Source organism: Dermacentor albipictus, unplaced genomic scaffold (genome assembly GCF_038994185.2).
Source record: "Dermacentor albipictus isolate Rhodes 1998 colony unplaced genomic scaffold, USDA_Dalb.pri_finalv2 scaffold_19, whole genome shotgun sequence".
NCBI classification, from domain to species: Eukaryota; Metazoa; Arthropoda; class Arachnida; order Ixodida; family Ixodidae; genus Dermacentor; species Dermacentor albipictus.
This window is the reverse complement of record NW_027225573.1, coordinates 3,409,020-3,436,795: the sequence shown is the minus strand read 5'-3', so window position 1 is coordinate 3,436,795 and position 27,776 is coordinate 3,409,020. Positions and strand designations below refer to the sequence as shown.

The 27,776-nt window shown below is 46.1% G+C and overlaps 1 protein-coding gene across 2 annotated transcripts; it reads right to left on the bottom strand.

Moving 5' to 3' along the window:
* Positions 1 to 903: 903 nt before the first annotated feature.
* LOC139052167 (uncharacterized) lies at positions 904 to 25,946 on the bottom strand. 2 transcript variants are annotated; one of them, XR_011509756.1, is made up of 6 exons: positions 25,517 to 25,946; positions 23,515 to 23,775; positions 13,339 to 13,491; positions 10,848 to 10,949; positions 9,886 to 10,076; positions 904 to 1,215 (listed from the first exon to the last, which is right to left on the bottom strand). XR_011509756.1 is itself a non-coding variant. In XM_070529247.1 (5 exons), exons 1-4 carry the CDS (start codon positions 25,859 to 25,861, stop codon positions 10,875 to 10,877), a joined length of 834 nt encoding a protein of 277 aa, XP_070385348.1. In that variant the 5' UTR covers positions 25,862 to 25,946; the 3' UTR covers positions 9,776 to 10,076; positions 10,848 to 10,874. The 2 variants fall into 2 exon arrangements, 1 of the variants encoding a protein (XP_070385348.1); XM_070529247.1 differs by lacking the exon at positions 904 to 1,215 and having other exon boundaries at positions 9,776 to 10,076.
* Between the last annotated feature and the right edge of the window lie 1,830 nt (positions 25,947 to 27,776).

Sequence of the window (27,776 nt, the reverse complement as noted above, 5' to 3'; positions counted from 1 at the left end):
GCGCCGTTGACGTCTTGCGTGAGGGTGCCTTGGCATCCGGGAACGCGTTGAGAACTTCAGAGCGGCTGAAGGGGCCATCGTCACCGACGTGCTCGCTCGGTTGGCTGTTTGCTCTCGTGCAGCGTCTCGTGCAGCATCGAACGGAGAAGGGCGCTTCGTCTTCGTCTTTTACTCGCGCGTGATCCTCGCACACAGGCGACGGGCATCGCTATGAATATGCTTCTGAATACGAAAATGCAATGTGTTTATTGTCACGAACATCCGCTCAGAGGTACGATAGTTCTATACCCACTTGTAGAAAAGTGGCACTTTCGCGGACTCAACTGATATATGCCGGCCGGCTTTTTTAAACGATGTTCATATTTTTACGCTTGCGCGCCGCAGCGTGAGGGAACAGTATTTTACAAGTACGGTCCTTTCATCGACAGTCGTGGTGGCGTTTTTTGTCATTGAATTGACCAGCTCTTCCGCTTAGGTTTAATTCGTAAAGAAGCAAAAAGAAAGGAATCTGTAAAAAAAAATATAATCAAGCTGGAAGCCAGAATAAAGGAGACGACATACAGGGAACGTAATACGTGGCAGAATTCAATCATTGTCTCCGCCTCTGCTGCCGATGTATTACGACCGTGCGCAAGAGATGTTGGTAATCAGACAATGATGTTGCTGTCATTCCAGAAAGGCAATGCTACTTAGAGAATATGTTGACAATATTTTAAAATATCTTCTAGTGCATCTCATGTGCACCGCTTTCATGCTTTACTTGCTTCGAATTTTCCTTAACATATGAGACAGAAAAATAATGAAAGAAAAATACGGCAGAACCTATTTATTTATTTATTTATTTATTTATAGTACGCGTTTAGGGCTACAGACAACGGCAGAGCGGGGCGAGTGCGAGCACCACCACCAACAACAACAGTCTTCTTCCTCTTCTGCTGGCGCCCATATTTCTCACTGCATTCACTCCCCGCCGAAAAAGGAGCCGTCCTGGCGACCTCGGGAACAGGCAGCACTGGTGGGTCGTAGTGCGGCTTCAGTCGGCGGACACGAACAGTTTCGCGTCCGCGATGCCGCTCGTTCGCAGATGGCTCCACAGACTCATTGACGTGACCGGGGACGTCTGCTGTGGAACCCGGTAAGGGCCGTAATATTTTGAGCTGAACTGTGTGGAAAGGCCAGGAGTAGAGGAAGGAACACGCAGCCATACCAACGTTCCTGGTGAATATGAAGGCAAAGTCAAGCTTGTGTCACGGCCATGTTTCTGGCTGGCATGAGTTTGCGCGGTAAGTGGGCGAGCGATCTGACGAAATTCTGCGGCATAAGTGGTGGCTTCAGGTAGAGTCGTAAATTCGAAAGCGTTGGGGCGATACAAAATAATTTTGTCCATAAACGAGGACCGTCTTGTCTTGTATTATCTTGTATCCTAAAGAGCGGCGCATACCCGCCATAGGGGATTGGCCAAGAAGCAGGCGGTTTTCCGCATGCTTAGAAATTAAGCAGAAGTAGTTTTGAATAGTAGAGCGTGGCACTATACAACTGTAATTTTGAAGTGCAATAAAAATATGGGTAAGAATTTTAATAAAATAAATAACGTAAAGAAATAAAGTAATAGCCATAATCAACAACCGCCTTTTTGCTCTTCGTCTTCTGCTGGCGCCCGTATTTCTCTCTACCAATTATTTATTTATTTATTTATTTATTTATTTATTTAGTATGCGTCAAAAGTCCCTAAACAGTACATTACATGAGGGTTGGTCACATATTGAAAAATGATAAATATCTACGTTAATGTGATTAGCGTTCAAACTATCGCTTTGAGCTACTAAGCTGGTATATTGAGCACCGGAGAGACATTCAATGGCGCGTTTCATGCTGGAACTTTGGTGTCAGACTTTCATGACAGTTTTAAAGGGACAAATAGAGAAGCAAAATAAGGTTGGATATGTTTATTTCACCATAAATAATTAATGCAGGTCTGGCGGAAAATCCCGATGATACAGATTTTAATCGGGAGGGAGCATGGGGCAATTTTCAATGACGGAAAGATGAAGAGGTCGGCCTGAGGGAAGTGGCTCTAGTCTGCTACTCCCCACTGCTGAAGGATTTTGTCTGAATGACAGAGTTGGGATGTGAAATGGAAGGAAGGCGGTTGTGTGCTGAAGATGATGATGATGGGAGCTGCACAGCATACTGTTGCTGTGCTACGGGTACATGCATACTTCACAGCGAAACCCACACGTCTTCGCGGACAGCCGTAGAGGATACGGCAATGTGGTTAGGGGAACGTCTATAGCTTGCATGATGTTTGCAGCTCTTGGAGCCGCTGGAATGTTAAAACCAGACTGGAGCGGCTGTAGGATGTCGAATATTTGTCGCAGCATGACATTGATGCGAGAGCTCTGTGGTGATTTTTCGTTGCACTGCCGTTCCTGGCGCTCACAGTCCAAGCCCCTGTGCGTGGCAGCAGGCGTGCCCATACATTCGATTCCAGGCTTGTGCTGCTCGCTTGAAGCAATGTGGCTTGGAGAGGCCCACCGATGACGATTCAAATACCTTGCACTGGAACTGGGGGATGAGAGCCACGGAGATCTCGGTTGGACCGGCAGCTTGTTCATGTCGACGACGCGATAGTCTCCTCCGGTGCTCCGCTTTCGCTGCTGTACCTTTGTGTGACATACTTCTCTTGCTCGTTTGGTTCAATATTTTTATCTTCTCTTTCTGTTGAGGACAATCTCTGAAATTTACCTCGTGTGGTCCGTTGTAAATCAAGCACTTCATTTTTTTCCTACCGTGCATAAAGACATGTCGTGGCTGCCTGCGAAGTGAAGTCATGCCGTCTAACATATGAACGCAGCGCTGGCATGACCAAGCTTTTGGGACTTGCGACATCACAGTGGTTGGGGCACGTAGGGACCCACAGAGTGTCTCGCATAACCCACCTTGACGTGATCAGGTATCGTGTGTCCCTCGAAAAGAAGCTTGAAGCTCGTCAATGGCCTTCACTGTTGAAGACAGAAGCTCTTGCAATACTTCATCGGTGATGTCAATGACGACATCGTAATTAACGCTTGCGTTTTTCTTAGCGTTGAAAGCTACCTCATTAACTCCTTTCAGAGCCACATTAACCAAGGTAGGTCTTGAGAATCTGTTTTCAGGCACAAACGCAACATTGTAACTTGCGAGTAGGCGGTCCTTTGGGGCCGTGCTCACTCACGTCCTTAGTTGTCTTGCGGCATTTGCTCTTCAATCGCTTCACCTCCACGATGGTGTAGTTGTTGCACGAGTCCATGGATATACTGTTGGAGAAGCAGGAGCCGGACGTCTCCACATCGATGTGATGAGTGTTGCACAAATATCGCTGGGCGCCAAAGTGCAAAGAGGGGTGCCCGGCACAAGTGATGGCGAGCCGTCTGTCATCGCCTCGGACGGCTTTTCGTCCAGGAAGCACAATTAGGCCTCAACTGTAACAAAAATCTCAGCAAACTTTAAAAGCTACGATAGCTCAGCTCTTGCAGTTAATCAACCTACCCGTGACAATAAAAAAACGGGCTCCGTATTATACCCTTGAACATCTCGCTTTCCTTCCCTTCACATACCTGAAGAAAGGTGCATGATAAACGTGAATGCACGGACCCTATAGATAGACGTCCACCGCAGCCCGGCTAAACCTGAAAGACCCGAGCCTTTGAGTGGTGGAAACAGGTTATGCGAACCAAGATTTCTACAAAATATGGAGATAATTCGCATTCGATAAAAATTGCAGGACGCTTAAGCTTCGTTTACAAGAGTGGAATGCGATAGCGTTATCGCACGCCGTTCGCGCCGCCCACTCATTCGCTCGGCATGCAATTGACGAGACGAAGGAGAGAAGCGCACGTGGGGTGCGCCAGCTGTCGGTTCCGCGCCGTACATTGCGAGGAGGGGGTCTACTGTGTTTGCCGCAAGATGGCTCTACGTGTGCGCCAAACGTAGAAGAAATGTAGGGGAAACGTACTTAGCTACTCGTTTAACTGCGACTACTGTAATTTAAATGCCCATAATTACCGTGATACCGCAATATAACTTTCTACGGCACATTTCTAAGGCAACAACGCATTCACTAGAGGCGCTTTTGTCCTGCTTTGTACCATCGAACTCATGGCTGAGTGGTAGCGTCTCCGTCTCAGACTCCGGCGACCCTGTTTCGATTCCCACCCAGCCCATCTTGCAAGTTGCTTTTATTTATGAATTGCATTTCGGAATTTTTCGCTCACCGACAACGCCACCGACGCCGACGACACCGGCTTTTCTACGACACGAGCTCCTCAACGCTGTCTTATTAAAAAGAACAAATTTGAACGGTTGCTCGTGTGTCCCGTACACCCCATTTGATGTCTCAGTGCGACGTTCTGCTTTTTAGCTCGAAGACGCGTGTTAGGTTCCCTTCCGCAGGGGCGGAAGCCGGATGAGGGTTGAATCAATAAGGCACCAGCCTTTTCAATGTGCCAGTGGCGTGTTCGAAATGGAAAACGAAGTGTTGAAATTACTGAGCAACCATTCCTCATGTCACCTCTCGCACCCCCTTCGTTCTTCGACAGTTGAAACTGGCAGGTTGAACGAAAGCGTCCGCATGTGCTTGCTTCCGCCATTTCTGCCTCTGATCTCTTCGTAACGTTTACCATTACCAATATCCTCGTTTTAATTCCTTTTAAAAAAACGCTCGCGCACAAAAAAAAAACTGCGCTGGGCCTGTCCCCCTCCACCTCCGCAGTGAAACTACTCAAAATTGCAGTTCACTACACGTAGGAAGAGCTCGTGGAAGCGCACAACGTCAACCACCTAGAGAGACTATAGCTAACAAAAACGGTAAGAGCTCTGGTCCAAGATCTGGGCTACCAAGTCAAGGATGGGAGACACCAACCTGAGCGTATCCCACACGAGATCAGAGACAAGCTACACATAAGTACCATTCCCAGAAACATGCATCCCGAGTACGACAAGGAAAGGAGACAGGCGAGAGTACGGGCGCTCAAGCGCATAATGGAATGCACCAACGGCGAGGAAGAAAATGTGAGATACTCGGACGCTGCCGCGTACAAAACAAACGACTGATTTTCAATCAGCGTGGTCGAATAGAAGGGCGAACAACTTACATCCACATCCATACGTGATAAGGACGCGAGCACAGCGGAAGAGCTGGGCGTAGCCCTGGCCATCGCAACGTGCAAGAAGACCCTGCTTACCGTGATGACGGACTGGCAAGAAGCATACAGAAGGTATATGAACAGAAGGATCGGAAAGGCAGCACTCCAAATCCTGCCCAACACCGAGATAGAAACAGGACAAATCCTCTGGACAGCGGAACATGAGTCTCTCGCGGGGAACCAGGCGGCGCACGCCGCGGCTCGAGATCATGCACGTTGAGCCAACTCCGACACGCAGAGAACACGGATAAAACGAAAGAAAAACACATTATAGAGGGATTTGAACTTCCGACTACGGCAGCCGAACATTCAACATAGCTCAGTCAGATAATCCCATAGGCACCGAGGCTACCTTATCACCGACAAGTACAGCCCAGAGGGTCCTACATGCCTAAAAACGTCTTTGATTTTTTGCGATCGATGTATTTTCCTGATCGCGATGAGTAACTAAATATAGAACGACTTCTAAACGGTTCTGGTCTCGTAGTTGCGGAATCGCAGATGGCCGTGAACTAGGCTAGGCAAACCCTACAGGTGCACCGACGACCATTCACAGTTCCGAATACATGCTCGTGATCTACAGGGGTACAAATAAAACCCGCGAGAACGAATATAAAGGCAAATGTAGAAGAAACAGCGGGACGCAAACTACTACTTCTTTTTTACTTGATGAAAATCTGTATGTGAACTTCGCAACTGTTGACGTTACGTTTTTTATTTCTTATTGTTTACCACTGCAATTTTTGTTTTTCCTTTGGAAAGTCAGCACTAGGCATGCAGCTATAGTCAGTTTAAGTCATTTAGTATATCTCAAATGCCTGAAAACATGCTTGAATTATCCGCGGTATTCGGGTTTTGATGATCGCAGCAGGTGACACGGAATAGTATTTCCGAATGATTCTAACATCGTCATTTCGGAGTCTCCCGTACGCAAGCGGCCATGAACGCGTCTGAACAGCATTGAAATGAAGAGCACGTAAAAGTAGTGTGGAAAACAAAGAAGATTAGAAAATGAAAAAAAATTTCAGCGCTTACCGCGAATTCACTGGTCGCGTCTGGAGGGATTTAATAAAATCAACACTATCCAAGTGTCGATGCTAAAATAAAAGACAAGGTCGGCCTATGAGGTGCTTCAAATGATAAGATGAAATAATGCTGAATAAACTGCGCATCTCTATTCTGTCTCTTTCTGTCTATTTTTCGTGTTCGTCATACTTTCATATCGCAAATTATTCGTATCGTATTTCGCGCGCATTTGCGTCCACAAGGGTGGCGATGTGGGCTTGGCGTTGCATCTTGACTAAAGATGGTTGAGCTCAGGAAAACACGAGGATAAAAGAAGGCGCATTGCACGCAGGCGCATGTGCGTCCAATCTACCTTCTGTTATCATTGTGTTCGCATGCGCTCAACTACCTTTAGTCAATTAACCGGTAACAGCGGAGGTTGCGTGCCGGTTAATGTGCCGTATTGGCAATGGCTAGTTAGGAAAATTTATAGCTCGGTGGCTGTGCTTTATAAATCAATCTGTTTCTAGGAATAGAAACATTAAACGAACGTTAAAACAAAACGCTAAATCAGTTTAGGCAGATAAAGTGTTCTTAGGTTTATGATTAGCAGATAAAAAGGTGAAGGTTTCAGTTTTTGAACTCCGCACCAAATCGCCAAAGCCTATACATCAACGTGACGTGAATTTTATCCGGCCTGATGTGCCACCCAAATAAATATATTTGGGGCGCTCGCACGCATGTCAGTTATCCATTCTGAAATTCCCTCTGCATCGGTGGTTCTAAAGCGACTTTTATTAAAGCCTCGTACAGCTCAGTCTGTCCCTTGGAAGTGTTGCTGCTGAAGGCCCTCTGCGACTCGCATGTATGGTGACTTGCGGCAAGTGATTTGTTTTTATAATCTGTCCTGAGTTGCCGCGTGTGATTTACCGTATTTTTCAGAAGTACGCCGTACTGCTGCGTGCCGTGCTCTAAATCGAGCACCAAGAAAAAGGTTGGTCTAAACTTTCACTAGTTTCCAGCGGATGAAACTCTCCGGCAAAGATGGCTTAAAGCCATATCCAGGGCAAACATTTATTTCCCTACGAAGGGTGCGCCAGTAACGTCGTCTCCTCAGTAAACCCTCTCCTTGAGCACTGACTGCAGTTCCGAGTCCGTAAATTAGAACCGGCGCCTGAATGTCCCTAGAGTTTTTCCTGGCTACCAGTGCTAAGATATTCTAAAAAGAACACACACACACACACACACACACACACACACACGCACGCACGCACGCACGCACGCACGCACGCACGCACGCACACGCACACACACACACACACACACACACATGCACACACGCACACACATAGTATGACGATATAAAGGAAGCAGACAACGAAGCCAAGGAAAGCAACGGGGAAATTAGCTGTGGCTGGAATTAGGCCAGAATTTTAGCCCTCTATTTGTGATTTTATGACACTGTTATAGTTAAAGTGAACTTCAGATATGTTCCAGAATTTATTCCGTGTAATGCAGTATTTAGCCATTGTAGTGCTGTGTAAACACATACTGAAAATAACGAATAACACAGCATGCCTTCTTATAATTGTCTGGTACTGTATGTAGTACAATCTCACTGCAACCTCGGAATGGATTCCTGCTCCCGGCCACTATTCTTCAACAGTTTTCACCGCTCTTTCGTGTTGTCTGAAGTTTTGAGCCATGTGAATCGTTAAACCTTTTTTGGTTTAAGTAACCTTAAGTTAATCTCCCCATTAAGTGCCCTCATAATTTCATGCACCCGTGGCTTTTGACTTCTCCTGTAGGAAACACGATGGAAATGTAGTTTTTAATTAGCTTTCTAGCATCGTTATTCAACCAAGGCTTTTCTTGACGCCTATTTCGTGTTATGACTTTAGAAGGGACAAAAGCGTTTTTGAACGAAATGAATGTATTTGTCAAAGCAGTCACATGCTATGGCAATCTCTGGAATATTCTGTATTCAAGAACTTAGGGAAATACAGTGTAAATTCGCATGTTAATGGTGCAGATGGTTCTCTGTCTTCATTATCATAAAGATAAACCTTCCTGGGCCCTCTATATATGGTGCTCTGGCGGCGAAATGCGTACTCACTAGTTAGTGAGTACAACAATGTCCCCTATGTTTGCCTTGGTGTAACCGTTTCTGCGCTACTCATGCTATGATTACCCGTATGTAGCTTATCATAGTGAAGCTGTAATGACGCCTCCCCCCCCCCCCCCCCCCCCTGTTCCTCCGGTGCTGCAGCAGCTTTGATCGTGCATGCCGAACACAAGGGGTGAAATCTTCGCGTATCACTTATTGCGACACTTTCAACTTCCGCCTTCAGACACAACAAGCATTACTAATCTTTGTATTGAATACTACCATAATCACTGGTCCATTCTTATTTCCGCCGAACTTTCGCCCTGTGCGCATGCTCAATTCTGCCTTGAGGAAAATATTCGCCTAATTCCTTCTGGAAAAAGGTCAGGTCTTTATTTCCAGAGTTAGTCCAACTTTCGGTCGCGCCTTTGGGTAGGCCGAAAATACATTTTTCCGTAACCTATTGCTATTATCAAGCGACGCTTTCATTTCGCTTCAGTCACGAGCGAGTGATTTGTTTTTTGCATTTTTAGCGGCACCATGTTTAACTACGAGTAAAGCCCCTTGCTGAAGGATTACTCTGCGCAACACACTTTGCGTTTACGATTGTTTACCAACGTTTGCGTATGCACCTTGCTGCAATGGTACCCGATGGCAGAGACTTTACCTTCGCTTGACCGCGTAACGGGCCGTCGCTTCATGCTCAAATGATGCTTCCCACAGATGTCCATCACATTCACATAACACGCGACGCAACCCTCAACGTGCTTTCTTTTATTGCACATTCGACCTGACGCATAATATAGCATTCACACAATGGCATGTAGGGAACGCAGAAACGCAAATGAAAAGCATGCCTCGTGATAGGCGAGTCTATTCTCTGCACGCATGTCAAAAGTGCGGAACCTTAACGGACTCACTTAGAAACTGCAGCGGTTTGAACGCGTTATTGGAGGTTTATGTTTTAAACTATACGGTACGTTTTTAAAAGATGCCTGCGGCGTTTGAACGCAATTCCACTTCTTCAACTGGAAGAATGGAAGAGCCTGATATCTGCGCGAGAAATGTAATTCCGTAACTGTCTCATTACCAAAAAAATCCATAACGAAGTTTTTAACGGACTGATTCATGCGGCACATATTTAGTTTAAGAATGGTTGCTAGCGCTTTTGCAAGGAATATTCATTTTGATCGAATACTAAGGGTGGCACCGTTTTCCAGATATCCACCATAAAAGTTGCGCTATGACACCTGTGTTGCTCTTGCTCTTACTTTTTTAACACCGTTTGATGCATTTAAGTACAAGACTACCAGAACATCGCCGTACACGTACACGACCGCGAAGTACACTGTAATCATTTCAGTAGTTCACTCACTTTTCGCGAGCGTTGATAGTAAGGGCAAGAGATACTTAGGCACACCTTGTATTCATCTCTTCTCGAATCCGAAACGACAGCTTTTTAGCATAGACCTCACGCGAGTAGACAATCAAAGCCATATTTATTGATATATTACAGAAGTAATAGAACAAAAAGTGACTAATCACGAAAGCAAAAGCGTTAACATAAACTTGATGACCACGCGCGCGGACTCTTTCTGCGGAACCAGTAGCCCACGTGACCCCGCTCGGCAATACTGGATCGCTGGAGGCGCAGCAGCTGCAGCATGCAATGCACGTGGCGATGCCAGCGCTGCTCGTGGCGGTGCTGCTGCGTGCGATTCTCCGGCATCGAGCAGCCACCGCAGCGTCGCCGAAGGGCAGCACGCCGGCAGGTCGGGGCACTGCGAGGGTCAAATGTTAGCCAATCACCCCTGTGGGTCTCACATTTAGTAAAACAATATAAAAACCGCTGTTCGTTGGATTACAATCTCGCTCAAGGACGGTGACGAGGGTCGAAGTGCGCAGGCCAGTTGCAACAAAATTGGGCCGAGAAAACTCACCGATTTTTTCCGCATGCAGGTAACCGGGCATGCGCGCATGGTCGTTAACGAGCAACATGTCGTTCTAGCAGTTGACTACAATTCTCCCTCGCCTACCATTGTTACTTAGTGTCTATGGTATTGGGCTGCTAAGCACGAGGTCGCGCGACCGAATCCCGGCCACGGCGGCCGCGCATTACGAAGGGGACGAAATGCGAAAACGCCTGTGTACTTAGATTTGGGTGCACGTTACCCCAGCTGGTCCAAATTTCGGGAGTCCCCTCGTACGGCTTGCATCATAATCAGATCGTGGTTTTCGCACCTAAAACCCTGCATTACATTTTTTCAATGATTCTCCCTCAGTGTTGCGACCCTTGCTGCCTCATGTCTTCCTCTACTGTAGAATGTGTGACTCGGAAGCAGTCGTTTCCGAAACATGACCGCGACCTATCCCAATGGCAACGCTTCCAAAAGGAATTGGACAAACGTGCTACATTTCCCATCTTGGTTTGCAAAGGTTAATCGTAAAATGTCATTAAATTCTGCTGAAACACTCACACGCCAAATAATGGATAAGTTAGTTCTAACGTTCGATTCGCAGTAGAATGTCGCCAATGGCCGATGTGCACATACCATACATTACCTCCTGCGTGATGCCAGTTATGCTGCAGCGTGCGATTCTCGGGCGTCGATCAGTTTCTGCAGCTTCGCCGAAGCACAGCGTGGCCACTGGTCCTGGCACCGTGAGGGCAGAAAACAAGCCCTTTGTAATCCTTGCGTGGCACTTGTATTGTGTGACAAATCCACTAACATTGCCCACACTGACTCGAAGCGCTCTACAGAGGCAGGTATGAAATTATCAGCTCCGGGGCAGTCGGGCGACGGCAAGAAAATATTTCCTAGTGAAATAATCCAATTTGAACAAGAACACCTGCACCATGAACACCCAACTCCTCCTTTATTCCAGTTGCGTCCAGCGTTCCTCAAGGGAGTGTGCTTTGTGCTTTGCTTTTTAAAGTCTGTATTATTTCTTTGCCTGACTCCATGTCGTCCCGAATAAGATGGTTCGCCGATGATTCAGCAATTTTCCGTAAAATTTCTACTGAGCCTAACCGTGAAGCGTTGCAACCACACCTAAACGCTTTGAGTACATGGTGTTCAGACTGGCAAATGGTCTTTAATTATGCTAAAGCTAAGTGCATGTCATTTTCACGCTCCTCGTTTCGTATTGCAACGTCATAACCTCTTGATAAAAAGATTGTTGAGGAGTCAATTTTCAATGGGATCCAATATCTTCATCATCACATCAACGTTACACTTGCATCTGTTACCCGCAAATTTGAAATAATAGGACACAGACTAAACAAAGCGTTTTTACACTTAAAGAAAGATCTAGCATATATACCGCATTAGTCGTACCTCAAAGTCGAATATGCATGCGCCACCTGGGGTCCGAACCAAGACTCCATCGTGAGTAACCTTGAATCCTTGTAAGCCACGCTGCTTGCTTTATCTTTACAGATTATCCCCCGCACTAGTGCTGCGTGTTTAAAGAATCGTGCCGAATTGCATCCGCTATCACTACGCCGCCAACACGCGCGCCTATCGCTCTTTCATAAACTTCACCATCACGAGCGTTTGCATTGATGACTTCTTTCACTCACGCTCTGTTATTTTCTCTCGCCGAGATCACCCTCTCTAAGTCAAAGCCCGGCGTGTATCACTCAGATCTTTGCGCCCAGTCATTTATACCCAGATTCATACTTCGCTAGAATAATCTACCATCAGGCATTGCCTACTGAAGTTCACCCCGACAAATTTCAACAAATCCTGCGTACGTATGTCATAATGGGATGTCTCTGTGCAATGTGAAAGTTTTTTTTCTATTCTTTTTGAATGAGATACATTCTATGTTGTGTTCCTTCGGTACCTTTGCCATCCGGTAGATTTTGTTTTCGAATTATCCTCTTTGATTGCCTTTTATGTATTCTGAGTTCTAGGTGCTTCAATGTTTGAATTTATTCTAATATACCTTTAATTTCGTTTTATCCATCTTTGATTTTACTACACATACGGTCGTGTCGGCGTAATTAGTCGCGTATTTAGGCGCGTTTGTTGTATTCTTTAGAAATTGTTATGACTGTATACTCGTGTGCCCCCTCCCGCAATTCTAATACCCTCTTCTGCAGGGCGTTTATGGGTGTTCTTTAATAAATAAATAAATAAATAAATAAATAAATAAATAAATAAATAAATAAATGAATGAATGAATAAATAAAGGTCATTTACACTATATTTCTTTTCGTACTTACACGTAAGAATTCCTTAGGGACTCTAAGTCACTGTTCAACTGTTTGGCTGAAACAGCGCAGCCTTCATCAGCTGCTATTCGAAATTCTATTTTTCGTGGGCGAAGTTGTGATTACGCTTCCATACACTGTTTCAATTGACGCAACAAAAACGTGAAAACTGCCTCAACTGGTTTTGTTTTTTTCTCGCGGGAAACATGTGAAAAGTGGTTCCTGTGATTTTACAAATGATCGTTCACACACAATACCACGACCGAAGAAGCGCGTGCTGTTGAATGAGCGGCCATGGCTGAATACAATGAGGTGGCGCCACTAGCAATTTCCCCGACGTTGTACAGTTTCCGCTATACGGAAAATAATGAGTTGTGCACACATTTGCTGTGCTGGTACAATGTACTGTATTTTGAACTGTGCTATACGCTACGTCAAGGGATGGGGGAATAATTTACGTATAAAAATTGAAAAGAACACACCGTGGAACGGTGCCCGTTGGTACACTCATTTTTTGTTGTATTTAGTGCTGAGGAAGTGAAGTCTTTCGTTGTAACACGTTACCGTCTGTTTGAAAGGCAAAGCGTAATCCTACACTTTGGATGATTCTCTGTAAGAATGTCATAACAAACCGTGTCAGTTTATTTATATCGATAAATATTAGGACTGCAATTCGTCTGTAGTGGAGTTCTTGTTCTCTGGGTGAGAAGAAGATCAGCTTTAGCAGTTTGCCTGCTGGTGGGTAGTGCTGATGTTATGCCTAATTGCAAAGCCTTTTATATATGTACAGAATACTTCCTCGAAAATCTGATAGAATTGATCACCTTTGATGGAAGCCAGCGGGGCGATGGCTTAGAGAGCAGAGGAACAATGGGCGCTGTCGTCAGCGCCATCTCGGGGGATCGCGTTGCACCAGCAGGACGCGCCCAACAGCAGAGCCGCCGTCCCCACCGTCGACCACGCACAGGCGGACCGGGCTGCAAAGTTAGGAAGTTAGGAACATGTTCAAGGCGTGCCTATCTTTGTCACCTTCCTTATCTTGCTGCCCTCAGAACATCATGTAAGTGCTTGAACCATGCCACTGCAGGCCACCTCTGAATCCTTGTGGTAGAAAACCAGACGGCAGCACAAGGCCATCGCTCTCTGGGCTGGAACGGCTTCTTTTGACTAGTGGCCATTCTTAATGAGTAACGCGCTTCACCGGAGTAAACTTTTTCAGTGCTTCGCAGCTGCCCAATGCAAATGACATGGCTGAAGAATGCGGCAGCGGTTACGAAGGACAATTACCGATGCTTCAGTACACAGGTTTATGGTAGCCCACAATAAGTCAAAGTTTAATGGTAATTTTTTCGCTGGTCAACCAGACGCCCATATTTTTCATTAGTCAGCAATGTCCCGTGTTACTATAGTTCGGAACAATTTTCAAGTGGCTTGTCTTTCTCTCGCGAGGAACGCAAAGCGCGAGTCTCGGGAGCGGCAGTTAGGCAGCACGATGCCTCAGAGATCGAACCCTCTTGCTCCGTTACGATCTGGGAGACTGTGGACAACCCTGACCGCGTGCTGCAGGTGCCAAGCCATGCACTATGAAGCGGATCAGCTCGCAACATTTTCTTTCGTGTTTCACGCTTCTTACTTGCTTAGAGTCTTCCAATACTGCTGAAATACTCTCCCATTTTAAACCAAGGTTTAACGCGTTCGCCTTCCATTTAGTGCAGGAAAATTAAACATATGAGAAGGACTCCCGTTGAAAACGGCAAGAAAGCTGAAGGCATCACTGGCGATCGAATGAAGAGGCCAGTGGGCTTCAATGACACACACATCCTGTGTTTTTCTTTTTCTTTCTCGCGCTGCGTTTCCGCTTCTAGGCACATACTCAAAATGGATTAAAGTGACGGAACAAATTGTGCTGACGAGCATTAGGTGACTCTGTGTTGCCCAATCACTGCGCACACAAGTACGAAGCAGATAAGCAGCTGGCGGAGCAGTTCGTTGCGGCTCAGTCACGTGATGCTTGTCAGAGGGTTTTGCTGCGTTGTGTGAAGCCAGCTTGACTCGCTGGCGAAGAGAGGAATCCTAGTAAATAAAGATGTCACCGTGTAGGTGGTCGCGGACAGATTCGTTTAATGGTCACTACATGCGCGAGTGAGTAATGCCGGCAGTGTAGCTACACTGGTGGACAAGCTGGATAGTTTGAACACGGTCGTTTGCCGAGTCTGTTGACAGGGCGACTTACGATGGCATACAGTGCGAAAACATGACTGAAATAAGGATGACAGATGACACGGGCCACGGAGATTGTATTTCCGTGTATTGTGGCCAAATCCTTCAGCGTGTATGATTCCGAGAACCGGGAATGGAAACAATTATCGGTCCCTTTTGTGAAAGCGCGCTATAATCCGATGTCTAGAGGAAGGGACAAAGTGTTAGGAATTAACACTTTGTCCAAAGAATTAACAAAGTGTTAGGTGTTATGAGATAAAGTCGGAGTGGCAGACAACCCTACAGGAAGGCTACAGGAAGGCGCGACTCGACGGAAATGTGCGCGCGAAAGGAAGGGGGCATCACCGCCTATCACGTCAACCTCGCTCTCGCTCTCGGAAGACTGTGTTATCAGCGCGTTCCTTGGCCGCGGAAGCTGTCGCCTGCGTCCTAACTTCATTTCGGTAATCGCTATGAGGAAATTAAAACAAGAAAACAGAATAAAGTAGAAAGGAAACACATTGGTTGTGTTTAGTTTCGAACGTACGAACCCACGTTCAGAAGCCGCGCGTGTTACCCACTGGGCGGTTCCTAGGCCTTTGTACTCTGCCTCATGAAATCATGATTGCCAAGCCCGGAGTGACGAATGCAACGACATCAACATCACCGTGACTTACTCGAGAGCGTCTCCATTAGATTCCATGGCAGGGGGGCAACATAGCATTATGTCACGGATCAAAGTCCACCAGCCTTGTGCTAGGCCATGCGTCTTAACGCGCTCGCCTTAAAGCTCATGAAGTGCTCATTACTGGAAGGACTACTCAGCGGTGTTCAATTGTACTATCGGCGTCAAATGAAAGTTGAACAGCGGAGCGCGTGGACCAAGCATCAGTGAAGATATAGTGCGCGCCGTCCAGTCATCACCATTGACAGGCGCGCACATACGGTTTGGCCGCACTGCGCGATCCCCCTCTAGTGAGATAATGTCGCTTCTGTTCTGGTTCTTATAATTGAAAGGTAGAAAATTAAAAATAAAAATGAAGCTAGAATATTGCAGTTTACGGCGAGTTTTATCGCACAGATCGCCGAAACAACAAGCGCTGTCGGCGCGAAGAGCGGTGCGCGTTGTGCAGTTTGCACCGTCATCGCAAGGTAGATTCGCCCGCGCAGTTTGCAGCTTGCGCGCCACATTCGTTCTTTCGATCGGCAAATTTGCGCTGCGCGGCATCGCTGGCAGCCGCGACGGCGGTCGGCATGCCGAGCGCGTTGTGCTGGATGTGCGCGCCTGTCAATGGTGATGACTGGACGGCGCGCACTATATCTTTACTTATGCTTGGTCCACGCGCTCCGCTGTTCAACTTTCATTTGACGCCGATAGTACTTTAATGTTGCGCATTGACAACTCCTAAATGCTTAGGTGCGCTAAGATTTTTTACGGCGATGTTGCTAAGGGCTAGTTCCCCAAGGTTCGTATCCGTGTGTTAAGAGAAAACTATCGTCATCAGGATTGGTTCCAGCGTCATCGCCGTCTTCCACAGCTGGCTCGTTAGCGTCCGTTGGCGCTGCCGCATGAACGCGCTCGTGCGACTCCTTCCGCGTTCGTAGTCCCCATTAATTATTTCGTTATTAATTAAAAACCACAAGACGTAACCAATTTTTCAGCGAATTATACCGAAGCTCTTTACGGCTAGTTCCCCCAGCATCGTGTCCGTGTGTAGATAGAAAACTCCGATTACGCTGTACGATCCCGAAGATAGTGCAATGCCGGACCGACCCGGGCGTAGGCTGTTAAGAATGGCGAGCTGCAAAACAAGATTGCCACACAGTTACGACAGGGCGACACGACGCGCATCTCCCCCTCACCGTCGCTGTAGCTAGGAGGCGTTCGAAGAAGCGGCCTTTGTGCTGAAAACTGCCTCCTTCCTCCAGCCCCATCGACATTGTGACGGAACTAGTTCGGTGTGTGAACAATGATTCCGGAGTTCCCCAACGCGGAGCTGATTTGACACGCATGGACAAGCTGCCGCGGGAACGACGTATTTTGGTGCGTCTCACGCTTCGGCGTGACGCAGAACAACGAGCGACCCACGATTGGCACCGATACTTCCCGGAACAGCACCTCTCCAACGCCGTCGTTTGGGCATCGGAATGTGTGTGCCTTTGTGTATGTAAACTGATCTGCGGAGCAGCGGCGAGGTGGTGATGAGTAAACGAACAGTCTCCGCCCCGTATGGCCGGCGGACCGAGTGTATAAAAACCGTGGTTGTGCGCATGCTGGAGACACTTCTCTTGAACAGTCATGTTAGACTGAGTCACTTCTCTGATGCAGTCATGTTGGACTGATACTCTTTTTCTCAAGCAGTCATGTTAGACTGATTTAATTTCTGTAAATAAACACTTCTTCCTAGTTCTCGATGAGAAACAGTTCTTCATTTCATCAACGATCTCAGCGTAATAAGTTGGACGACGGCATGGGCCAGCTACCTTCGAATTCATGCCGTACTCCTATCTTGGCAAAGGACCACGGACGATGGGATTGAGCCCCCAATCCTGACAAGGCGTAGTTCGCCATTAAACGGCCCACATACACAACCTCGCTGGCCATACTTCTTCACAGAGTGGAAGCACACTGAGCCTTTGTTGTTGATGGTTGCAACACAAATGGAGTCCTAGCTGTTCCTAATACTCATCGACCACTGAGGTAAGACGACAGTTGAGAATAGCGCACTTTCATTATACTTGCTTAGGAGGACATCACATATGGCCGAATATTTGATTTAGTCGTATATTTTTTTTTATTCTTATGCGGCGAGGATCTCTTTTTATGCATTTCACTTAACTTTTGCGTTCAGCTATCTCACACGTTGTTGAAATACGACTGTATCATGTTGAAATTCCGAGTTTTCTAGGAAGTTGCTAATGATATCGAAGTTATTGCTTATAATGGATTGCGTGCAGAATACCCAAAGTGTACATTTGCTGGTAATTAACGCTTACAAAACCATCGGAGCAAAACTCCCGCAACACATTGGTGGCACGTTGGCCGTCAGAGATTAGAACGCTTAGGGATGTGTGCACGCCACCACTTTAGTCTTGGCTGCTTTACTGCATGCTTAAATGATTTGAGTGCCCCGACGAGCACGTCATGAAATGAGCAGAAGTGCTGCTGGTAAATTTAGTCAGACTGTGCAACCACAGCAGAGTACATCCGTTTTCAGAGAATTCCTCTGGTATTCGACTAAATTACGTTTGTGTCCGTTGCGCAGTCTTTTTTTTTAAATTCAATTCGGCCATTTTACCAGCCAAATCTACGATATTATTATGAGTCACGCCGTAGCGAGCGTCCTTCGGAGTATATTTCAACCCGGTGGGGTTCTTCATCGCGCACCCAAGTGACGGCATGCGTGGCCGTTCTTGCATTCCGCCCTACTTCGGAAAGCGTCCGCCTCTGCGAGGATCGAACCGGCGACCTCGCACTCAGCAGTGCAACCCCTTAGCCACTGGACAACCACTGCGGGTAATTATTTTTTTATTTAACACATAGTGCAAGCCTCCATACGGAGGCAGTTATTGGACATCGGGCAATACATTGCATCGAAATATGAAGGACAAGCTTATACACTTGTTAATATTATACGCGTAGTTAAACAGTACACTTAAGGGTTGTGACCTTCCTGGGCCAGCACTTAAAATGAACAACAATAAAGTAGCAGGAAATGAACCACAAGAAGTACATCGAAACCAATCCACACTCAATATTCGCTGACAACTATTCTGTGGCACGAAGCGAAGGCTACGGGTTTTCAGTTTTCTGCACGTGTATTTGTATGCAGCGGAGTCCCGGCGATTGAGTGTGGCACAGCCTTCGGCTTTGATTTCTTCCGACGTTGCATGACTCCTTCATTTCAGTTCTGGGAGATACCATTATCTCGGCGTAAATTTCAGACGCTAATCGATATTTATACAGTCGATATCTATCGATTTCTGAGCAGGCAGTCAAGCAGCCTGTACCCGAGCCGCGAAGTGACCGTATGATGTCGAACGCGCAACCGACGCCGGCGTCGACGGTTGTGAATCCCAGACGGGTTGACCTGGTTTCCGCGTGGATGGTGTAAAAACTTGTTTTATTCGCCTGCACAGTATTTTATTTTTCATGTTGGTCATCAGTCTCTCTCCGTAAGGTCAGAGGCGGAATAAATGAATTCTGGGGTTTTACGTGCCAAAATTTCGATTTGGTTATGAGGCACGCCGTAGTGGCAGACACTCCAGATTCATTTTGACTACCAGGGAAGATATTAATAATCGGGGCAGAAGCGACGAACAGACAACAGAAGGCACCACCGCAATTTTGCGTTTGACAATTTGACTTTGACTGACGCCCAAATGGGCTCTTTTCTCGGGCATGGGAGAACTGAACAAGGCGAACTAACTTTGTATCGATAATACTACGTATATTTACGACAGTTCTGATTCTGTAGTACCTGCTCGATAGCTAGTTGCCGATGTGCGCAGTGCTAAAGTCCAGCGGATATCAACTACACGTGCACCTTCACTTTCAGTATGATTTACTAACATCCGCAGTCTGTTGCCAAAACGTGTCCTGCTTGAATCATATCTTGGAGATAGCATGTCTGATGCTGTATTGCTAACCGAGACCTGGCTTAATGCAGATGTAGGTGACTCCGAGTTATTTAATACTTCTAATCAGTACGCCATTTATCGCCATGATCGTCCACATAAGAAGGGGGGCGGCGTGTTGGTGGCCATCAATAAAACTATTCCTTCTTTTCTCGTTGACACTGACACGGCTCTTGAGGTAGTTTGGGTGGCTTGTCCTACTTTATACGGGAAGTTACTGATGGGCGTTTGTTGTCGCCCACCTGCCGCTGACCGCTTGTTCGTGTCCGATCTTCATAAAAGTAGTACCAGGGCCCTTGAACAGTTTCCCACTAATAAAATCTACCTATTTGGGTATTTTAATTTCCCTGATATTAATTGGTCTCGCTTGTCTTGATGGAGCATTGATTCAGGTGATTTTATTGAGCTGTGTTTAGAGTTCAACCTTACGCAAATCGTTTCTGAGCCTACCCGTGGTACCAACATATTAGACCTTATTCTCGCAACAGAGCCACATAGCATAAGCCCTGTCATGCAACTTGATGGTTTTAATGACCATAATCTACTGCAGTTCTCAATTAAAATTCGCTGGTGCTGAACGTAAGGATATCAGGGATTATAGCAAAGCAAATTACGAACAAATGAACAATGAACTTGAGGTTTTCGTTCTGAAAACGTTTCTTCCATCATTTACAAATAAGTCTGTTGAAGCGAATTGGAATTCATTTAGAAATATTATGTCACTCCTAGTAGACAACTTTGTGCGACTAGTCACTGTATCTAATGACAAACGTAACCCATGGTTTAATAAATCACTTAGATCACTCTGAAATAAAAAGAAAAGGTTATACCCTGCTGCTGCTAAACGGCTATCATGTCCCTCGGCATGGTCTAAATATAAGGATTGTTTAAAATTTTACTGCCTAGCAATATGTGAAGCCAAAAAGAAGTATTTTTCCAAAGATCTGTCCTCACTTCTACACACTAACCCTAGAAAGTTTTCGCAAGCTATCTCTCCTGACCGTGACGGTAATACAGTAACTTACCTGACGCTGACAATGTTCCTGTCCCTACATCTGAGTATGCTTCAACTTTCAATTCGTTCTTTAGCTCGGTCTTCACCAATGAAGACTGCTCCTCCGTTCCCTGTGTCTCCGATTTTCATTACCGCTTCATGTCCCCTATAAATATTAGTGTTGAAGGCATTTCATAACTAATACGCGATCTAAAGCTGTCTACCTCATGTGGCATTGACAATATTAATTCTAAAATTCTAAAAAACACGTCAGCTATATCCAGTCAGATTTTGTACTACATCTTTCAGCAGTCTTTATCAAGAGCTCTTCTTCCTGCTGACTGGAAGATAGCCAAAGTTATTCCTATATTCAAAGATGGAAACAGACACTCACCTGGTAAATACCGCCCCATTTCACTAACATGCATTCGTTGTAAGCTTCTCGAGCACAGCACTGCCTCCCATTAATCCCACCATCTTGAATCTAATAACTTTTTCTTTCAATATCAACATGGTTTCCGTAAAGCGTTGTCTTGTGACACCCAACAATTAGAATTTACGTCAGATTTACATTATGGTATGAATAACAGCAAAATTATTGATTGCATCCTTCTCGGCTATGCAAAAGCCTTTGACAGAGTTGCTCACTGCCGTCTAATAGCTAAATTAACTGCTCTTAGGATCGGCTCATTAACATTATCTTGGCTTCGCAATTTCTTGTCTAATCCGCACCAGTTCGTATCTGTGAATAACTTTAGCTCCTCCACGTCTGTTGTGTAACGTCAGGTGTACCCCAGGGTAGTGTGCTAGGCCCTCTTCTTTTCCTAATTTTTATAAATGACTTACCGAGCAACATTTCCTCCTGCATACGACTTTTTGCGGATGACTGCGTCATTTACAGAACGATTAACTGTCATGATGATCCCCTATTTTACAAAATGACCTTCACCTAGTTAATCAGTGGTGCGACCGTTGGCAAATGACACTTAACACGTCTAAGTGCTGCCTTCTTTCCTTCACTCGTACGAAATCATATACTAAGTTTCCTTACAAAATCTGCTCGTCGGAAGTTCCCCGTGACTCTACTTACAAATATCTTGGAGTTTATTTTTGTACTAACCTAGCCTGGGGCTTTCACAACGAGAAGATATGCGCTAAAGATAACAGAACTTTACGGTTTTTACGTCGTCATCTGCACCTCTCGCCATCTACCATCCGTCAACAGGCCTACCAAACTTTTGTACGCCCTCAACTTGAATATGCCTCATCGATCTGGTCTCCTCATCAACAATACCTAATAGATAAATTGGAATCCATCCAAAATCGTGCTGCTCGCTTTATAAGTTCTAACTACAGTCGTCAATCTAGCATTATCAAAATTAAACGCCATGTTCCCCTGCCGGACATGGATTCCCGCCGCTCTGTTGCTCTCCTATGCCTCTTTCATAAATACTACAATAACTCATGGTCCAGCCGCTTGTCGCTTGAAACTCCTTCTCGCACATCTACTCGACTTCATAATCATCTCAGCTTCAGGCTCATTTTTGGCCGCACACAGTCATTCAATAACTCTGCATTACCGCACGCCATCGCACTATGGAATAGCCTGCCAAATAATGTGTCAATAAAACATCCTGCCAAGTTTCGTGAACATTTGGAACTTCACATGTTCACTTGACTTTGTTGTACGACTTTGTATTGTATTCGCCTTTGTATTGTTTTTGGACTTTGTTTTCCATTGTATTCCCTTGAATTTGTATGTATTTTTTCCAATGTTCAACAGTGTTCCTTTTTTCCAATGTACAAACTTATTTGTTTCTCTTATTAGGTAGTTCCCTTTCTGCGTTAAATATTTGTCATTTTTCTGTAACCCCCCCCCCTCCCCCCTACTCAATGCTCCCCCGAGCCTCTAGGGTAAACTAAATATATAAATAAATAAATAAATAAATAAATAAATAAAATAAATAAATAAATAAACAAATAATTAAAGACAGTAAAATATCAGTCGCTTACAGTTGGCTTTTACACATTGTTCCAATTTTATGCTTTGAAAGAACAAGACAGTGTTTTCCGAACATAAGAAAACGTCAGCAGTACTGCGGGACTTCTTGCTGCGGCGGTGCAAAAGTCGCGATTTGGTTCTGTAGCCTTCGTTTTAAGTTGTCGACAAAGATAAATATGCTAGCATTATTCATTTTTTTTTCTCATCGTGCAGACCGACGTTCATTCAATGGAAGAAAGATATGTAAAGAAGGCGTATAATATTGACTGGACAAACAGGTACTTTTTCTATTTAAGGTTCCTTTGTCCAACCGTGATAATGACTTATACATTCTCTCTGTAACCCGCCGTAGTTGCTTAGTGGCTATGGTATTGCGTTGCAAAGCAGGAAGTCGCGGGAACGAATTCCGACCATGGTGGGCGCATTTGGATGGGTGCGAAACGCGAAAAAAACCCAACTATTAGGCTTAGCTGCACGTCAAAGACCACCAGCAGCTGAAAACTTTTGCGGAGTCCCACACTACGGCATGCGTCATAATCAGATGTTGGTTCTGGCATGTAAAACGCCATAATAAAAAAACATAATGAATGTTCTCTAACGAAAGCACCAAATTCTAAAAATATACTTGAACGCTTGAAATGCCTCTCAGTTTTTCCTGGTAAGTAGAGGCCTTTTAATCCAAATAGTTTAAGGAAAATAGGCCAACAAGGTTCCTCTTAAGGTTTACTCGACTGGTTCCTACGGCGCCCCAAGTCGGTATACAGCGATACTAGAAATAGTATACTGCTAATTAATATACTAATAGTAAACAGTAGAAATACTGCCCCAGCCGGACGTGCTAACTTCTGCCACAGCCATCAGAGTAGCCGCGTGATGGAGGTTCTTTCGGATATAGGTCGCGCTCTCAGGTTCAAGGCATACAGCAGTGCGTCCTAACGCTCTCTGCTGGAGCGCGGCGCTCTGAATAGACCACGCGAATGTGTTCAGTACGCCTGATTTCGACCAGCCGAATGCAAACTGCATCCCGAGAGCGCCCCAAACAGACCACTACCCTGTGAATTCGATATAGAAATATCACGTGACGCACTGTACTATGGGCGCCTATCAAATCACCTTGACGGCAGCACAGCTACTGCCACTGATGGCGAATGAAGAAACACGACTTGCCATCACTCGGCAGGGGCAGGGACTTTCGAGCCGGAGCCAGATGCACGGCAGGATGCTGGAGTTGCCGCCTGCTGCTACTGCTGATCCCAGAGGGCAGCCCGACATGGCGTCATGGTGGCAGTTGCGCTGGCAGACGTGGCCAGGAGACCTGCCACAGTCCTTGTGGCACCCGGGCAGCCGGAGAGAAAACTGGTCGGTTGATGCCCGCTGGGTAACCCCGCCCGCATAAAGTCGCCTTCTATGTTTGGTGAGTTTGCGCAACTGCATAATGAAACAGCCAATTACACAAAATTATTTTGTCGTTCATCTAAATGATTCAGTTAGCTACAAGGGGTGCTATAACGTAAAATTATCCGAAACTTTTCTAATCCAATTCTGAAATCAGTCCTCCGCGATCGGTCAAACACTTTTTTGGACCACCCCCGCTTCACCTGTCTGTCACGCGACTTCACGAAAACCGCGGATTGCTCCCCATCTCATATGACGTGTACACACTGATTATGCATGATTTGAGCGAACAAAAGAAAAATTGTAACTTCCGATTCGACGACTTTTCGCTATTAGCACTCGGCTATTCGACAAAACTGTTCGGGCTGCACCCTCTTCACCTGCTTGTCACGCGGCGTCAAGAAACCGCAAGAACTCACCGCGTCAAAGTGACGCGTACGTGTTAAAGATGCATTAATATGCCGAACAAGTCTGAATTTTCTTCTGAATAGCCGCAGCCTGCCCCGTTGCCAAAGGAATAAAAGATGGCTGCCGCCGATCCTTCAGGCAATGGCTACTCGCACCTGCCAGAGAGCATGGTTTTTTTCGCGTATAATACACTGCTTGCGTGGTCGTGTAACGTTTTCGAGCACTTTCGGACGTTAACGATCGCGCTGTTCCAACTCTTCTTTGCTGAGGATTCGTTTTAGCGGCATTCTTAATCTTCCGTTGCACGACGTCGCGATTTTCGACCAGCCACCGCAAGCTAAGCAAGAGAAAGCGGACCAATCACAAACGCCGACACCACCCTCTTCATCTGGTTATTTCTTTCAGTGCGGTGGCTCGGTCCCATTGAAGCGCTGTCCACTTGAGCGTGCTCCTCGCCTCCTGGCAGCCAATTACAAGTGAAACACACTTCAACGTAGACAATGATATTCATTTCGAAAGCAAAGAAAAGTAGGAGTGTTTGATTGGGCTCTTCAGGCAGCGCCGCGAGTCACCGCGTGATGCTTGCGTCGGCGGTTGCGCAAACTTGACCTCAGAAGATTGCAATAAAAACGTATTGGAAGCGTTTTACGTTATAGGGCGCCACGTCTTTTCTTTTTTTTTGCGTGGGTTGGGCGGGGGTTAGTTGTCGGAACTGCAATTCAATGATGAGTCGCACTACTCTGGTAATAATATTACCGCCGCGGTTATTTACCGTGCTCCGAATCCATCTTGCACGAGCGTTTTTGATGCCACCCCCGATAGGAATTTTTACCCCCCCCCCCCCCTCCCCGACCTTTCTAGGACCTAACACATGACGTCGACCTCTAGAGAGTGACAGGATGGCTACTGGGTTCCCATGACTGCTTATTACCTCATCAAATTTTAGTTTCTACTATTATTCAGTCGTTATTAAAAACGTGGAACAGCGGCCACTGCGTGGACAAAATATACGCACAAAAAATGGATACAAGGGTGCACACAGAGGCACTTCGAATATACGTTTCCTGTGATTTAATATTTCTAAAACTTATATCTGTAAAACGTACTTACAATTGCCTACGCGAGGACTCCAACGTTAGCATTAAAATGAATAAACAAAAATACAGGAGAGACCGTTCCATTCTTACTGATGAATATTGTGAGGAGGTTTTCAATCCAGACTGATAAAGGACAGAAAGGCAGCATGGCCCATCTTATACTCAGTATGAAGATATCTCGAGACGTAGCGTGCTATCTGCGTGTATGAAATAATACTGATGGCCGGGCAGCTAGATACACTCACGGCGAATGAATAAACATCACTTGCCAGGGCTCTGCAGGCGTGTAGCCTTTCGTACCGGAGGCAGAAGCACGGTAGGAGGCTGCAGTTGCCAGGTGCTGCTGCTGTCCCCACAGCGCAGCCCGACATGGCGTCATAGCGGCACTTGCGCTGGAAGACGCGGCGAGGGGACCTGCTGCACTCCTTGTGGCGTCCAGGCAGCCGGACAGATAATTGGTCGGTCGAAGCCCACTGCGCAGCCCCGCCAGCGCGACGTCGGATGCCGAGTGAGACCGGACGGCGGACCCGATTAATGCGCCGTTGACGTCTTGCGTGAGGGTGCCTTGGCATCCGGGAACGCGTTGAGAACTTCAGAGCGGCTGAAGGGGCCATCGTCACCGACGTGCTCGCTCGGTTGGCTGGTTGCTCTCGTGCAGCGTCTCGTGCAGCATCGAACGGAGAAGGGCGCTTCGTCTTCGTCTTTTACTCGCGCGTGATCCTCGCACACAGGCGACGGGCATCGCTATGAATATGCTTCTGAATACGAAAATGCAATGTGTTTATTGTCACGAACATCCGCACAGAGGTACGATAGTTCTATACCCACTTGTAGAAAAGTGGCACTTTCGCGGACTCAACTGATATATGCCGGCCGGCTTTTCTAAACGATGTTCGTATTTTTACGCTTGCGCGTCGCAGCGTGAGGGAACAGTATTTTACAAGTACGGTCCTTTCATCGACAGTCGTGGTGGCGTTTTTTGTCATTGAATTGACCAGCTCTTCCGCTTAGGTTTAATTCGTAAAGAAGCAAAAAGAAAGGAATCTGTAAAAAAAAATATAATCAAGCTGGAAGCCAGAATAAAGGAGACGACATACAGGGAACGTAATACGTGGCAGAATTCAATCATTGTCTCCGCCTCTGCTGCCGATGTATTACGACCGTGCGCAAGAGATGTTGGTAATCAGACAATGATGTTGCTGTCATTCCAGAAAGGCAATGCTACTTAGAGAATATGTTGACAATATTTTAAAATATCTTCTAGTGCATCTCATGTGCACCGCTTTCATGCTTTACTTGCTTCGAATTTTCCTTAACATATGAGACAGAAAAATAATGAAAGAAAAATACGGCAGAACCTATTTATTTATTTATTTATTTTTTTATAGTACGCGTTTAGGGCTACAGACAACGGCAGAGCGGGGCGAGTGCGAGCACCACCACCAACAACAACAGTCTTCTTCCTCTTCTGCTGGCGCCCATATTTCTCACTGCATTCACTCCCCGCCGAAAAAGGAGCCGTCCTGGCGACCTCGGGAACAGGCAGCACTGGTGGGTCGTAGTGCGGCTTCAGTCGGCGGACACGAACAGTTTCGCGTCCGCGATGCCGCTCGTTCGCAGATGGCTCCACAGACTCATTGACGTGACCGGGGACGTCTGCTGTGGAACCCGGTAAGGGCCGTAATATTTTGAGCTGAACTGTGTGGAAAGGCCAGGAGTAGAGGAAGGAACACGCAGCCATACCAACGTTCCTGGTGAATATGAAGGCAAAGTCAAGCTTGTGTCACGGCCATGTTTCTGGCTGGCATGAGTTTGCGCGGTAAGTGGGCGAGCGATCTGACGAAATTCTGCGGCATAAGTGGTGGCTTCAGGTAGAGTCGTAAATTCGAAAGCGTTGGGGCGATACAAAATAATTTTGTCCATAAACGAGGACCGTCTTGTCTTGTATTATCTTGTATCCTAAAGAGCGGCGCATACCCGCTATAGGGGATTGGCCAAGAAGCAGGCGGTTTTCCGCATGCTTAGAAATTAAGCAGAAGTAGTTTTGAATAGTAGAGCGTGGCACTATACAACTGTAATTTTGAAGTGCAATAAAAATATGGGTAAGAATTTTAATAAAATAAATAACGTAAAGAAATAAAGTAATAGCCATAATCAACAACCGCCTTTTTGCTCTTCGTCTTCTGCTGGCGCCCGTATTTCTCTCTACCAATTATTTATTTATTTATTTAGTATGCGTCAAAAGTCCCTAAACAGTACATTACATGAGGGTTGGTCACATATTGAAAAATGATAAATATCTACGTTAATGTGATTAGCGTTCAAACTATCGCTTTGAGCTACTAAGCTGGTATATTGAGCACCGGAGAGACATTCAATGGCGCCTTTCATGCTGGAACTTTGGTGTCAGACTTTCATGACAGTTGTTAAAGGGACAAATAGAGAAGCAAAATAAGGTTGGATATGTTTATTTCACCATAAATAATTAATGCAAGTCTGGCGGAAAATCCCGATGATACAGATTTTAAC

Excerpts from the sequence above, each read along its gene's own strand:
- LOC139052167 (XM_070529247.1), bottom strand. The coding sequence starts at position 25,861 with ATGGCCCCTTCAGCCGCTCTGAAGTTCTCAACGCGTTCCCGGATGCCA. Across the intron at positions 23,776-25,516 it reads TACACGCCTGCAGAGCCCTG|TTGCGCAAACTCACCAAACA; the intron begins GCAAGTGATGTT and ends TTCATTATGCAG. Across the intron at positions 13,492-23,514 it reads CCTGCCCCTGCCGAGTGATG|CCCGGTCCGCCTGTGCGTGG; the intron begins GCAAGTCGTGTT and ends CTAACTTTGCAG.